The sequence below is a fragment of the Phoxinus phoxinus genome, assembly GCF_949152265.1.
Source record: "Phoxinus phoxinus genome assembly, chromosome: 14".
Classification (NCBI taxonomy): Eukaryota; Metazoa; Chordata; class Actinopteri; order Cypriniformes; family Leuciscidae; genus Phoxinus; species Phoxinus phoxinus.
The window spans coordinates 3,403,762-3,418,909 of NC_136889.1; the positions used below are offsets into that span (position 1 = coordinate 3,403,762).

Genomic DNA, 15,148 nt, shown 5'->3' on the forward strand with positions numbered 1-15,148 from the left:
ATGCTGTGCTTTATTACTTTTGTCCTGAAGTGTGTAGCGATTGCCTTCTGCACAGCAAACAGAGAGTGAGCTTCAGTTGTTGGTTTTAATGTAAATACGGCTATAGCTTTGACCTTTAACCTGCAGCAAAATGCAGTTTCCAGCATATTGCATTTTAAGAGGAAATTTAAACCCATCTTTCTGAGGTCACAGAGGTCCGGACTTTGATAAATTTCTCATATTGTTATGATTTATGCATTATTTTTAAATGCATTCATTTTTTTTCTTCCATTTCAAATTTTATGCAATCTTACTACCGTAGATTTTATGTCAGATTAGATATAATATGCATCTTAGCTAAAACTGGGACAACATTGATTGGCCGTTTAACAGCACAAGTTCTCGTTTACATGCAAAAAATAAACTTTAGTGTTGGGAATATTATGCCTGAAAAATAAATAGTTATACAGCTTTAGATTTTGTTAACACGTTCATATTAAAAAAACGTTAAATTCTGAAGGTACAATAGCCGGGTGAGATTTATATACAGTCTCTTGTCCATGAACACAGAGTAACATGACCCATGACTTGTTTCATCGTCTAACTCCTGCAGAACGCTCTCAGTAACCAGCGCCTGTAGTGCAGTGTAGTGCTGCTGTGTTTAACTCCCTGTTTGTTTAACGCAGTAGTTATGCTGTCTATGTTTGTATTTAACCGCTGTGTTAATCTCCGAGTTGCATGAGGTTAAGGTGGGTGTAACCAGAAGCCCCTGCATTTCTCCTAGCAAAAACTAATATTGCTCCCAGAGTAATTGGGGTGCAGCACGAAGGCTGGAGGAATACTAACCGGGCCTAAAGCTCAGCGGCGAGACACTCTTTCACTCATGTTTGTTGGTTCTGTTCTGGTGCAGAGCATTGCTAAAGCAGCCGGCAGCTCTCCGAGAGGCAGTGTGAACGGGGATGGAGTCGCTTCTCCTCAGGCAAGTGACAGTCTATCAATGAATGAGGCATTTATATAGCGCGTTCATATGTACTACTGTACACCCAAGGCTCTGTACAATCATATCAGGGGATCTCTCCTCAACCAACACCAGTGTAGTTCATGTGTTTTAATGTGTGATTCACGTAGTGTGTGATGCAGAGTCATTTTTAATGAAAGAAATTAATACTTTGATTCAGTAAATGTGCATTAAATTGATCAAAAGTGATAGTGAAGATATTTATTATTTTACAAAAGATTTTCAGATGTTTTTTCTGAATTTTCTATTCATCTGAGAATCCTGACTTTTTTTATTATCATAGTTTTCACTAAAATATATAGCAGCACAACTGTTTTCAGCATTGTGATAATAAAAATAATAATAATAATAATAATAAGTGTTTCTTGAGCATCAAGTCAGGCAATTTAGAATGATTTCTGAAGGATCATGTGACACTGAAGACTGGAGTAATGATGCTGAAAATTCAGCTTTGCATCACAGGAATGAATTACATTTTAAAATATATTCACATAGAAAATAGTTATTTTAAATGGTAATAATATTTCACAATATTACTGTTTTTACTGTATTTTTTAATCAAGTAAATTCAAAGCTTCACTGAAAAGTAGTGCACATACAGTACTGTGTGAAAATCACTAAAGCATAAGGTATACAGTAAATTTGTCTTAAAACAAATATTTTTGTAAAGCATGACTTTTGCACAGTACAGTATTTGTCACTCGTTTTTCAGCACTTTTTGGAGGAGTGTCATATTTGTGTATATGTGTATAATTGTCATCGGATTTCAGTTGAGTATGACTGGGTATTGTTGTCATTTTTTAGTAATAGGCCGGATTAAAGTTTAAATCTTTGATCTTAAATAGGGTCTGCTTATTTTTCTGAAATGTCTGTTTACTCAAGTGTTGGTTGTCCTCCAGAAAGAGGAGGCTCTGTCTCTGGCCCAGAAGCTGCAGCAGAAGGTGTCCTCCGTGGAGTCGTTGCTCCGGGGTTCGGGTCGCGGTGAAGGGCTCTTCCGCTCCAGCTCACGGGACAGTCTGGTCAGAAGCTCCTCCAGAGAATCCCTCACGCTCACCGGAGAGAATGACGGCCCGGCGTACGACCCTCCGTCAGACATCGAGAGCGAGGCGGAAGATTCGCCCGGCAGCGTCGAGAGTCTGTCTAAAGAGCAGCTCTTGAACCGTCTGCACAGGGTGGAGAGAAGCCTCGGGAATTACAGGGGGAAATACTCCGAGGTGAGCGCACTCGGTGTACACATCTCGGGTGATCCAGTCGCTCGTGGTCCGACTGTTTGCTGATTTATGATCAGATCCAATTAGAATTGCTTTTGCAGGGAGATTCTAGGGGAGTGCCTCAGATATATATAACTTATGCAATTAGTCAGATCAGATTAATTTCTAATAAAGAAAGTTTTGAAGGAGTTACACCGCACTCACGATCACCAAGGTGCCAGACAAACAAGACTGAACATCTCAAAAAATAAATAAATAAACTGTCTGCACACTTAGATCCTTAAAGCAAATTTAAGCGCCAAGCTTTCGGGTCAAACGACCATCCTCAGGGCATACAGACAATAATAAATGATAAAGAAAGCTTAAAACTTTGGTTTTTGACACAATTTTTACTTGTTAGATAAGTAGGTGGTCACATCAGATACTGTTTCCAATATACTGTTTTTTTGACGTATGTGGCTCTGAACACCTCAGGCCACAAAGTGCAAACTATTTTTGTAATTTCATGTCAAATTTGCATTTTATTTGTTTTTAAAAGTAACTATTTTTCTGAGTAATATTTATATTTATTACATTTATGATCTTACTGAGTGCCGTCATGTTCACGTTACATACACGCATCTCAAAGTCATTGTTCATGTTTTTATGTTCCTGATATTATTGCTTTATGAAATGTTTAATTATTATTATATTGTTAATTATATAAGCGTGCACCAGAGCGAGCAGTGCATTAATGTCTGTCAGTGTGTTTCTTTGGAGTTGGATTTTGTCTAGTCAGTCTGTGATCTGTATAACACGTCTGCTCCAGGCATTTTTAATAAGGTTTTAAATGATGTATGTTGAAGACTGACACATCAAATGCAACTGTATTGTTGTTACAAAACTGATTTTAGGCTGTTACTACATGCTTGTAGTATTGTTGAGCATCTAATTCAAAAGATTTCTTTTAAATAACTAAGTCAAAAATACAAAAAAGGTGTGCACAATGCTCAAACCCAAACAAAGGAGACAAACTAAAGCAAAAAACGAACGTAATATCCTGATTTATTTTTGTAAATAACTTGCCATATAGCAGATTTTGTTCATTCAAACTGGCATATAGTGCACTTTTTCATGCTTACAATCTTAGTTAGCCATCAGGATCTTTTCCAGAAGAAGCATTATTGCTCATTAGGTATTTGAACAAACCGTTGGCCAGTTGCGATGCTCTTAAAATGGTCAAATATTGCCTGATTTATTGGCCTGGAAGCAACCCACATCCAAATCTAAGGCTCTCTCATTCCTGATGCGTTGGGTTAAATGCAAATTAAAGCACGAACCCACATGTTGAATATAACAGGTTTCGTGTTTCAAGGAAAGCTCTTTGGCTCATTTGTAATCCCTGCATTTCCTCTGCTAGGATGTGTCCTGAGATAATAGCCAAGTAATAGATCAATAAAGTTTGCGGCGTGAACATGCGTTGCATATGGTTAAGCTCTAATTAAGAGATTATTTGAACAAGTCTGTTTTGTTCAAGAAGAGCTCAGCCGTCTAGTACAGACTATGCATACTAAACATGACACATCAGCGCTGCCTCAGTCGAGCAGATATCTGAGATCATGCTGACAGTGAGAGGGTTATTCACTGTTTACACTGGTATTTATTTACACTGGTCCACTCACTTATGCCACCTGAGGAAGTAGTCAGGCATGCTTGATGCCATACTGTCTTTATAGTGTGTGTGTGTTTTTTTTTTTAAACAACTGTTTATTGAGTTTTCTTTTTTAAAGTCAAGAAACGCAAAAAGCAACTATACAAATCTAGAACCCATCCCAACCCTGGTAGACTTCAAGAGAAAAAAAAAATACAAGTACAAAATATAGAATATAGTACAAAAAATTTAGATGGATGTTAAAAAAGTTGACACAATATCAAAAGCAGCCATAAATTCACAGTCTTAGCATTGGAGCAATGCATATGAGAAGGCCAAAAAAAGTTTTAAATAAGCTTTAAAAACAACCATCTGACGGCAAAAACAAATACAGTATTAGAATGATTTCTGAAGGTTCGTGTGACTCTGAAGACTGGAGTAATGATGCTGAAAATTCAGCTTTGCATCACAGAAATAAATTATATTTTAAAGTATATTAAAATAGGAAACCAGTTTTTAAATTGGAATAATATTTATAACAATATTACTGTTTTTTCTGTATTTTTGATCAAATAAAAAATGCAGGCTTGATGAGCAAAAGAGACTTCTTTCAAAGTAATTTTAAACAGTAATGTTTCCAAACTTTTGACCACCACTGTGTATAGTATACACACACACACAAACACGACGACCTACAACTAGTCGACACAGACCCAATGCATTGACTAGGTGCAGAACTAATAAACTAGTGGATAATCTCTGAGATATTTCTGATCCCAGTTCTGATCAGATCATGTGATCCTACACAGAATTCCTGATTTGGAAATGGGACAGTTTGTTCATTATTACTTGCCTGATGTATTCTTTCTCCTTGTCTTCTCTCAGTTGGTAACAGCCTACAGAACCGTACAGCGAGATAAAGAGAAAACTCAGGTAATTTCATATTCAGCCGCCAATGCCGCAGAATTAATGACTGTAGTTTCCTCGCAGCTCGAGGGATGTTTTTTCCTTTAATGAGTTGCTGTGAGGTTTGGCACCGATATAAGTCTGTCATTCATCTCTCTCTCTGTGTGTGTGTGTGTCTCTCAGGCCATCCTCAGCCAGAGTCAAGATAAAGCCCTGAGAAGAATAGGAGAGCTCAGGGAGGTTCGTCTTTTGCTGTTCACTGCCTCTGGCACACACATTAATGCTTCATCACAGGCTCTACCGTCAATGTTCTTCCACCTCTGATATCTCTATTACTCCTCGCTTCACACTGTGTGCTTAACGACAGCGTTCGCAATGCAGCTAACGTCTGTGATGTGGCATTTTTCAGAGACATTTCATGATTTTGTCTCTGTGGTTTTGATTGGATCGAGATTAGGCGTAATAGATCAAATATTTAATATACACTACTGTTCAAAAAATTGGGCTCAAGATGTTTTTTTTAAAGAAATGAATACTTTATTCAGCATGGATACATTAAATTTGATCAAAAGTGACAGTAGAGACATTTATAATGTTAGAAAAAAATTCAATTTCATAAAAAAGGCTGTTCTTTTGAATTTTCAGTCATCAAAGAATCCGGGAAAAAAATGTGTCACAGTTTCCACAAAAATATTAAACCACTTTAAAACTGTTTACAACATCGATGATAATAAGAAATGTTCCTTAAGCATCAAATCAGCATATTATGATTATTTCTGAAGGATAATGTGACACTGAAGACTGGAGTAATGATGCTGAAAATTCAGCTTTGATCACAGGAATAAATTACAGTTTATCTTAGGGATGGGCAACGATTAATCACGACCAAAATAAAAGTTTGTGTTTACATAATATATGTGTGTGTAATGTGTATAATTATTTTGTATATATAAACACACACATATGCATACTGATTTAATATACATTTTATATTTTATGTATTTGAAAAATATTTGCATGTATATATATATATGTTTATACATAATTTATATTATTTATCAATATAAAGATTTTATATATAAATAACACATTTATCTTAAATATATACATGGCATGCATGTGTGTGTATTTATATATACAAAATAATTATACACAGTACACACACACATATATTATGTAAACACAAATTCGGATGCGATTAATTGTTTGCTTAGCCCTAATATATTTAAATAGAAAGCAGTTATTTTAAATTGCATTAATATTTCACAACATTACTGATTTTACTGTATTTTTTATCAAAATAAATGTAGCCTTGGTGAGCAGAAAACATTAAAAAACATAAATATTTTTTTTCTATATTGAAATAATTTAATGTACTTTTTATTTATCCCGAAACCGCCAGTAAACTGCCAATTCCCAAGTATGACATCCTCAAAACTCAAAAGTAGTGAAAATGCCAGTGGACTTGTGAAGCTGCTCTGAAGCTCTTGCCATCTCCTCCTCAGGAGCTCCAGATGGACCAGCAGACCAAGAAACACCTGCAGGAGGAGTTTGATGCTGCTCTCGAGGAGAAGGACCAGATGATCACTGTGCTCCAGACTCAAGTACGCCTTTATTTGATATTGCTCGAGTCATTTCCCATGTTAACGGAGGTGATACCGAAGCTGTTTGTCTTCAGGTGTCTCTCTTGAAGAAACGACTACAGGCGCCTAGAGGTGTGGTATCGTCTGAGCTCGAGACCTCTCAGTCCACGGATGCGGTTGACGCGACCTCTGACCCTCAGAGCCCCTCGAAAGACGACAGCTTGACTAACACAGGTGTGTGCAGACTCTCTAGTGCGGGGTTCCCACGGGTCCCTGAAATCCTTTTGTTTGTGAATCTGAAAAAACAAATTCAAGGCCCTGGAAAGTTTGACAATTGAAAATAAACATACATAGATACGGGTCTTTGAAAGTGCTTAGTAACAATTTTTCTGGAAAAAGTCCCATATTATTTGTATTTTGTATAATATTAATATTTTGCCAACACTTTGTGGCATATGCACACTAGCTTGCTTGATTAATGTTAGTTACGCGCATTTATGCGTTACGTTAAGTGTTTCCCGCGTGATGTACTTTGTGTTGTTCATTGCCATGATGTTCATGTGTTGTTGGACACAATAATTGTCCCCCCACACCAAGTCCTTGAATTTGAGGGGACCTCAAAAGTGGACCTGGAAAGTCTTTGAAAAGTCCTTGAATTTAATGTTAACCAAGGTGTGGGAACCCTGTAACATGTTTCTACACTGAAGTTGTCTGTAACCTGTTTGTTTTTTCTTTTGTGTGTGTGTGTGTGTGTGTGTGTGTGTGTCCAGCAGAGGGCAGCGGAGAGCCGGTGGACCTTGAGTTGCTTCAGAAGCGAATCAAAAGGCAAGAGAGCCTCCTGCAGAGATGCAAAGAGATGATTCGCTCCAGTAAAGAGCGCTCGGCTCAGCTGGGCAGCGAGAACGAGGTGTTACAGCAGCAGCTGCAGGAGAGGCTGCAAGAGCTGGAGAAAATCAAGGTATAGAACAACAAAATGACACAAACTGAAGAACATCTAGTTTTTGCACATCAGTGTTTTGCTTAGCTGAGTTTGGTCAGGGATTTATTAGTTGGTGTATATCTTTATTTAATTTTTTATTTTTTTCATTCATACATGGTTTATTTTATTTTAGATTTTATTCAAACATGGTTTATTTTTTTATTTTTTTTTATTCATACTTAGGTTATTTCATTTATTTATTTTTTGTTTTATTTAATGCATACATGGTTTCTTTTATTTATTTTTTGTATTTTATTTTATTCATAAGTGGTTTATTTTATTTTTTCATTTATTTTATTTTATTCATACATTCGTTTATTTGATTTTTACATGTTTTATTATAATAAATTTTTTATTTTATTCATACGTGGTTTTATTTATTTATTTGATTTTTGATTTTTTTTCATACGTGGTTTTATTTAAATTTTTTCATACAATGTTTATTTATTTTATTTTATTCATACACGTTTATTTATTTATTTGTATTTATTCATACATTAGTTTATTTTGATTTTTTTATATATATTATTTAATTACTTTTTATTTTATTTTTTACGTATCATCAATTCCTGGTCCTGTCTTTGGTAGTGTGTGTGTGTGTGTGTGTGTGTGTGTGTGTGTGTGTGTGTGTGTGTGTGTGTGTGTGTGTGTGTGTGTACCTACAGTACTTAACTATATTTTGGGGACAAATTTGTACCCAGAAGTGACAAAAACCTAGCCTGGCTCCGCCCTCCTAAGTGCTTCCGCTCAATTTTAATTTTCCTTCAGAACTACGTCTGGGATTGTGGTGTATTCTTGGGTTTTCTCCGGTCAATTTTTAACCGGTCCAATCAGCGAACAGGGGGAGTGGCTGAGAACGATGACGTTGAGGTCGTGCGCTAGTTTGAGTCGTCATACGTCACGACCAAACGTTAGCGATTGGTTACGGCAGATCCAGAGCGGCTCTGGGCAGATCCAATAGTTTTAAACTTCAACAGAGGACCCGCCTTCATAAGTTAACGCTTGTCAATGGAGAGAGGTCAATTTGTACTCTCTGTACAAATGAAATGTACTGTACGAGACGCTGGTAGAACCAGGCTAACAAAAACCTGACAAAATGTCCAAAATTCTCCCATCCTCATTTGTAAATCTAGTTTAAAAGTATTTAAAGGTTTTTAAAAAATGCTGAAAGTTTTGTGTGATAGGATGGTTTAGGGGTGGGGTTAGTGTAAGGTAAGAGAATATGTACGTGTGTGTGTGTGTGTGTGTGTGTGTGTGTGTGTGTGAGGTAGCGGGTGGAGTGCGGAGAGTGTGTTTCCTGTGGATGTGATGCTCTTGTGCTGTGTGTGGGAACGGTCTCAGCGGAGACAGTGAGAGCAGAGGTTAACAGCTCACCCCTCCTCGCCTCAAACACCGTACGGACACACCGTCACACTCACTAAAACACACCAGCTGACGCTCAACTCAGTGATTTACTCTTCTTTACTCTGCTTTACTCGACCATTAAATCATTTCAGATTTATGTGAAACACTGAAGTTCTGCATTATATTATAGTGGTAGGATAAAACTACGGTAGATTTGAACATTTTCTGAAGACGATGCGAGTGGTTCTTGCCCATGAAAAACACAATGCTAGGGTGTTACTTGTTGGTCGTTTGGTGCTTAAGTCTCTACCTTCAGGTCTATACACTACTAAAATAATTTCTTTCATCAGTATTTTTGTTTTGTTTTCCAGTACAAACATTCTTGAATCAAGATATATTTACCTGAGAAACAAAATAACAGTGCACTCATATTTACTATGAATGGGAGAAAGTGCCACACGCAGTATGGCAGAACAAGTCCCGCCTTCTAAATAAAAGAGCCAATCGCCTATTAGTAAAGCTTTAGAAAACATTTTTTTTGTAGAAATTGTCATTGTTCTGAGATGCACTCTTAGGACTGCACAAGCGCATTGTCTGGTCCAGCCTGAAAAAAATATTTTTTTTGTCACGATTTGAGTGTTTTTAAGCAAAATGTATGATACAGTTGTTGTCAGATTTCATTGGTGATTTCAAATATTAAATTGAATCGTACGCTTGGTGAACAGCTTTGGAGAATTTGATGTTTCCTTATTCAAAGACATAGGAGCTGCACTTGCATGACTGCCAGAGAGGCGTTTCAAAGATGGCCACCGAGTCACATGACTTGCCTTAAAGGGAGTTTTTCGGAAAAACGTAAAGTTAGTTCATTCTTAAACAGGAACAAGCATCTGCCAATGGGGTAAGAGAAAGAATAATTTCCCCTTTGAATAAGTTTGATTTTTCATACCCCATTGACAGATATTTTGTCTTGTATTAAGTGTAAACCCGCTTCATTTTGATGGATTGTAATGGTGTTAATACCTTATTTTGATACAAGTGAATGAATGTATCTTTTAGATATATGTACCGTATATGTATCTATATAAATGTATATTTTAGATATTTGTACTGGAAAACAAGACAAAAAATACAAGTTAGATCACTTTTCTCATTGCTTCTCAATAAGCTGTGAAGTTTAGTGGAATCATTTATGTCTGAAGCACAAAGTTATGCACCAAAGTTTTTTTTTTTTTTTGATTGGGACAGTGCATGTTAATGAACAAACATGGAATACATGCATGTAAACATGCCGGATTGTAGCCAAGGGCTAATTTCCACCCGTAGTCCCGCGGGCTAAGATCACACAGGTCACAAAACATTGCAAAATAACATTCACATCTACAGTAAGTACATCGTTTATCAATAAATGATCAAAAGTCCTATATACAATATTCACATAAGACTTAAAAATTAATTCAGCTTCACAAACATTCATCCGTGTACACATTTTAAAAAAAAATCCTTATTAGAAGTTTATTCAGATTTCAGCAAAGACCAAAAATGTATTTAAAAAAAGCTTTTTTTTAACTAAATAAAGCATTTTATGAGATTTTATTCCCATTTATTCTGTACCGTTTTAGTTTATTTATTTTTTTAGTTGTACATGTCAAACTCTAGTTCAGGGAAACCAGCAGGAAACAGAAACGTTCCCTGACTGAGTGTCGCTCTGCGTTCGAGGCGAATCCGCCACAACCACTGGCTGCTGTCCCGACTGTAAGTGAGGTTTGATTGTCGGTCTGGTGCGGAGACTCCAAGGGCTGCTGTGGTGTGTGTGTGTGTGTGTGTGTGTGTGTGTGTGTTTATCTGTGGCGAGAGTTCAGCGCAGCCGGTGGAGACATTGAAAATTATTCACAGCTTCTTGGTTGGCGTTTTAATTGAATCGCCTGGTCATTAAGTATATGTTATAATAATCTGGAAGATCAGCGTGATGGCATTTAACAGCTGTTATGATAAAGTAAATCAGTGCATTACAGTGTTTTTTCCACGGTTAAAGCATGTTCTTGGGCACATCACAACAGAAAAATGATGTAAGACAGCTTAACTGTACGGTTGCTGATACCATTTTGTGTAGCCAGACTTATTAGATGTGCAAACATTTCCTTAACTTTTTTTTTTCCACCTTATGGAAATCAAAGTTTCTGGTCAGGACAGTTCCAGCTGGCCAGTACGTTTCCAAGTGACTCTAATCCAGGTTGTCTAGACCAGCTGGCTCTGGGGTCTTTATGATAGATGCTCAATAAGTGTTGATTATTATTCTGAGAATAATGTATTAAGATCCATCGTCACACACTCATCATGATCTGTTTACCAGGAACTCCACACTTCAGAGAAGACGAAGCTGATCACACAGCTGGGAGACGCCAAGAACCTCATCGAGCAGCTGGAGCAGGACAAGGTGAGCGAGACGCTAACAGGACACGCATCATCTTACTCCTCAGAAGGGTTCAGCTATGTTGTGTGTCTGCCACAGGACTGTTTATGAGCCAGCATGACCTGAAGATTACAAATTCCACTGGCCCTCTTAGCCAAAGACAAAGATGAATTATCCCGGAAAGGCTTTTTAAAAAATGAGCGCAAACCATATTTCCTGTGGGTCATTCACTTTGTCACGTTTGCATATAAAAGTAAGCCTGGATAATATTGCTTATTATTTTAGGACTGTGATCAAGCAGGGTCCAAACTTTTTGCCACATCTGCCACCGGTGGATGAATTGACCAATCAAAATATTTTTACAGGCCATGAAATTGTAGCTTGCATTATTTTAAATGAAAAAAATATATATATTTTTTAAAATAATATTAATTTATATACAATATATATACATATACGCATAAATATTATTACAATAATATATAAAATAACATAAAATGAAATGAAAAAAGGTAATGATGAAATGGTATTTTTCTCTCACACACACATTATATAGATAAATTATATATTTTTATATTTATTATATATTCATATAAATTAATATTGTTGAAATAATATACATTTATATACATTTCAAGAATAATATATTATATAATAACATATATATATGTTATTATATAATTTATTCTTGAAATTTATATAAATATATATTATAAATTCTTGAAATATATATATAAATGTATATTATTTCTACAATTTTAATTTATATGAAAATTTACAATAATAATATATGATTTATGTATATGCATATATACATTAAAATGTCCAATAATAAAATATAATATTACACAAATTAAAATATCAATTTTCAGTTTCAGTCTGTTATATTTCAATTTTATACTTATGTTTTATTTGCATTTGGTCTTGGTAGAGTGTTTATTTTGCACCTTGTGATCAAGAAAAAGTCTTTGAGATGTAATCTAGGTTGGAATTATGTGAAATATGGAGAGCTGTCTGTCTGCTACTGAGTTATGATCAAATCAGTCATGTTGAGTTTAGCATTTGACCTTCACCCTGCAGGATAGAGATGATTTCCTCTCGGGTCACTGTATGGAATGTGAAAGAATGCAAACATATGTCAGAAACTATTAGCGTTGCGTCCTCAAACTGCGCACAGAAGTGCTGTAGAGGAGCAGGAACCTGTTTATAGTATTAGAACATAATTGATAGCAGATTTGCTGAAAAAAAGTGACTACAATATTGTACATTTGAGGTTTCATTTCGCAGGCTCTTCTTAAAAATCGCCAAACCTATGATGTCTTAAAATGAAATTTGCATGAGGATCTGAACAGAATATTGACTATTGACTGAAAATCTACTCGATGAAAAATGACGATGAGCACATTTAATTTGTGTGTAATGTATACTCACCTACGGCATCATTCTGAAGGGAATGGTCATTGCCGAAACGAAGCGTCAGATGCATGAGACTTTAGAGATAAAGGAAGATGAGATCGCTCAGCTGCGCTCCAGACTCCAGCAAACTCTCGCTCAGAAAGATGAGCTGCAGGAACAGAAAGAGAAATCCGAGAAAGCTGGTGAGTGAGAATCTCCTTTTCTCTTTTTCCCACCCTTGTTTCTACTTGTCCTAACTGCACTTTATGTGACTCTCTCCCAGCGTTTGAGGAGCTGGAGAGAGCCCTGGGTGTGTCCCAGCGGGCGGAGGAGACCCGCCGTCAGCTACAGGTGAGCATGGAGGAGCAGGTGAGGCAGGTGGAGAAGGCCAGCGAGGAAGAGAGGAGAAGCCTGCAACAGGAGCTGACCAGGGTCAAGCAAGAAGTGGTCACCATCATGAAGGTGTGCAATGCATGCTTATCACATTTTATTTGATCACTTATTAAAAGGAGTGCTTGTAACGGGGTTTCAGAAGAAAAAATAAACAACTGATTACCATATGAATACCAAATATTCCCACATGAAACCTTTCTAAAAAATCTATTGATGCGATTTATGGTAAAAAAAAAAAAAAAAAAACGAACAGAAAGTGGCCTATATATATATATAAAGAATAGTTATAATAAATAAGTATAATAAGATGATTCACATTCAAACAGAGAATCTTTAAAAGAAACATCACGAATAAACTCAATGGGTTCACCATAAGAATTCAAAATATCCCATTTGACTACTAGACCACATGGCAACATGATTTGGTGAAATAATCAACTGACTCATCATGTCACTGAAAAAATAAACAAACTGTTTATTTTTAAGGGTCATAGATAGAGTGGAAAAGGGGACTAAATGTTGACAGTTTGTGTCACAAAAAATGTACTAAGAATTTCAATGATGCAATTATTTCAGTTGTTTTCACACACATCAGTGTTGTTTGAGATGAGGAGATTCATTAATTTAGACACTAGCATTAAAAATGCAGTCATACAGGATTTAATTTTTATTTTTTATTTTGATATGTTCCTTTTGCTTTTTCTCTGTCCTCATTTGAACTCGACCTGTTTAAAGTTATTTTGCCTGGAAAAGCCATCAATCCACTCTCAGTGTCACATTCATCCTGAGAATCGTCTGGATGAGCGTTTTAACGTCCATGACTGCAATGTTCCCACGAAGGTTGTGTGTTTTTTTAAGATATGCACACCTTTGGTCTCTTCCTTTGTGTATTGGAGTATGATTAATTAACTAAATGGCAATAGTAAATCAAAATTGGCCAAATGTATGCCACATTTACAGCCCACCATTCTTTCTGCATGTATCTGAGATGGGCTTCATTTTTCATTTAAATTCAGTTCTGTTTCATTCATCAGGACCATAATTCATGCCCTAACAAAGAGAAATACAGTATGTCTCAGTTTCGCTTGCCAACAATTCATTGAAGAGTGACATTTTGAGTCAGTTGATTATTTCACCAAGTCATGATACCATGTGGTCAAGTCAAATTAGATATTTCAAATTCTTATGGTGAACCCATTAAGTGTAAATGTGAATAATCTTATTATATTTATTTATTATCATTATTCTTTATATATAGCCCACTTTCTGTTAGTTTTTTTTTCACCATAAATCACATTAGATTTTTTTTAGAAAGGTTTCATATGGTAATCAGTTTTTATTAAACATTAAACTGAGATATTTTATTTATTTTATTGTTAATTGTTTTTGTATTTTATTATTACATTTTTAAAATAATACAATAAAAAATATTGCCATGAATGTAGCCGTTGATGAAACAAACAAATAAAACTAAATAAAATGGTGATTATTCCCATCCACTCTGACCTTTAGAATTAAGCTGCCTGTTTGAGCAACTGTACCATAGTTTCAATGCATGGTCTAGTTTAGGGATGGGCCCATGTCCTGCAGAGTTTAGCTCCAGCCTGTATAAAACACACCTGCCTGTAGCTTTCTAGTAGTCCTGAAGCCCTTGATTAGCTTGGTCAGGTGTGCTTAATTAAGGTTGGAGATAAACTCTGCAGGACAGTTCCCATCCCTGGTCTAGATGGACTAGGAAGAGAGTTTTGCATTGTGGACGTAAGAGTTTTATTTTATTTTATTGTCCATCAAACTTGACAACGGTTAATATTTTTCCAATGTTTTCTTTTGTTTCAGAAATCCACCGAGGACAGGATAGCAGAAATTGAGCAGTTACACTCAGAGACTATGGCTAGCAAAGAACAGGAACTGAGTGCCCAGATCAAACAGGCCGTGGTATGCCCTGATTTTAATTTCTGTGGTAACTTGTGATCATTTCATTGAAATATTAGCTTGGATGTAGCCATTACCCAAGCTATTTGCACTAATGCTCTTCAGGAGGAGTGTCGTGAGGAGCTGTTGCAGTCGGCAAAGGAAAGAGAACAGCAGGCATCTCTCGCTCTGGAGGAAGCAGAGCTGCAGAAATCTGCAATTCAGTCTGATGGGGAGAACAAAGCCAAGGAACTACAGCTAGAGTTGGAGTCTGCCAGAACGGTGAGTTTATATGCCACTTTATCTGAGATTAGATCAACAGGACATCCTTATTGTAGTTGCATGGCCAAATTATGCCATTATAACTACATAGTCAGCATGAATGAGGA

At 36.2% G+C, this 15,148-nt stretch overlaps 1 protein-coding gene across 1 annotated transcript in view; it reads left to right on the top strand.

Moving 5' to 3' along the window:
• Positions 1-15,148, top strand: part of golga4 (golgin A4) — a 65,129-nt gene that overhangs the window by 11,513 nt on the left and 38,468 nt on the right. The window contains exons 4-15 of the mRNA XM_079634467.1: positions 890-958; positions 1,897-2,211; positions 4,724-4,771; positions 4,928-4,984; positions 6,250-6,348; positions 6,423-6,561; positions 7,098-7,285; positions 11,001-11,084; positions 12,511-12,658; positions 12,739-12,917; positions 14,685-14,783; positions 14,886-15,041. Of these exons, the coding sequence (XP_079490593.1) occupies positions 890-958; positions 1,897-2,211; positions 4,724-4,771; positions 4,928-4,984; positions 6,250-6,348; positions 6,423-6,561; positions 7,098-7,285; positions 11,001-11,084; positions 12,511-12,658; positions 12,739-12,917; positions 14,685-14,783; positions 14,886-15,041 (1,581 nt within the window). The remainder of the gene's footprint in view (positions 1-889; positions 959-1,896; positions 2,212-4,723; positions 4,772-4,927; positions 4,985-6,249; positions 6,349-6,422; positions 6,562-7,097; positions 7,286-11,000; positions 11,085-12,510; positions 12,659-12,738; positions 12,918-14,684; positions 14,784-14,885; positions 15,042-15,148) is intronic.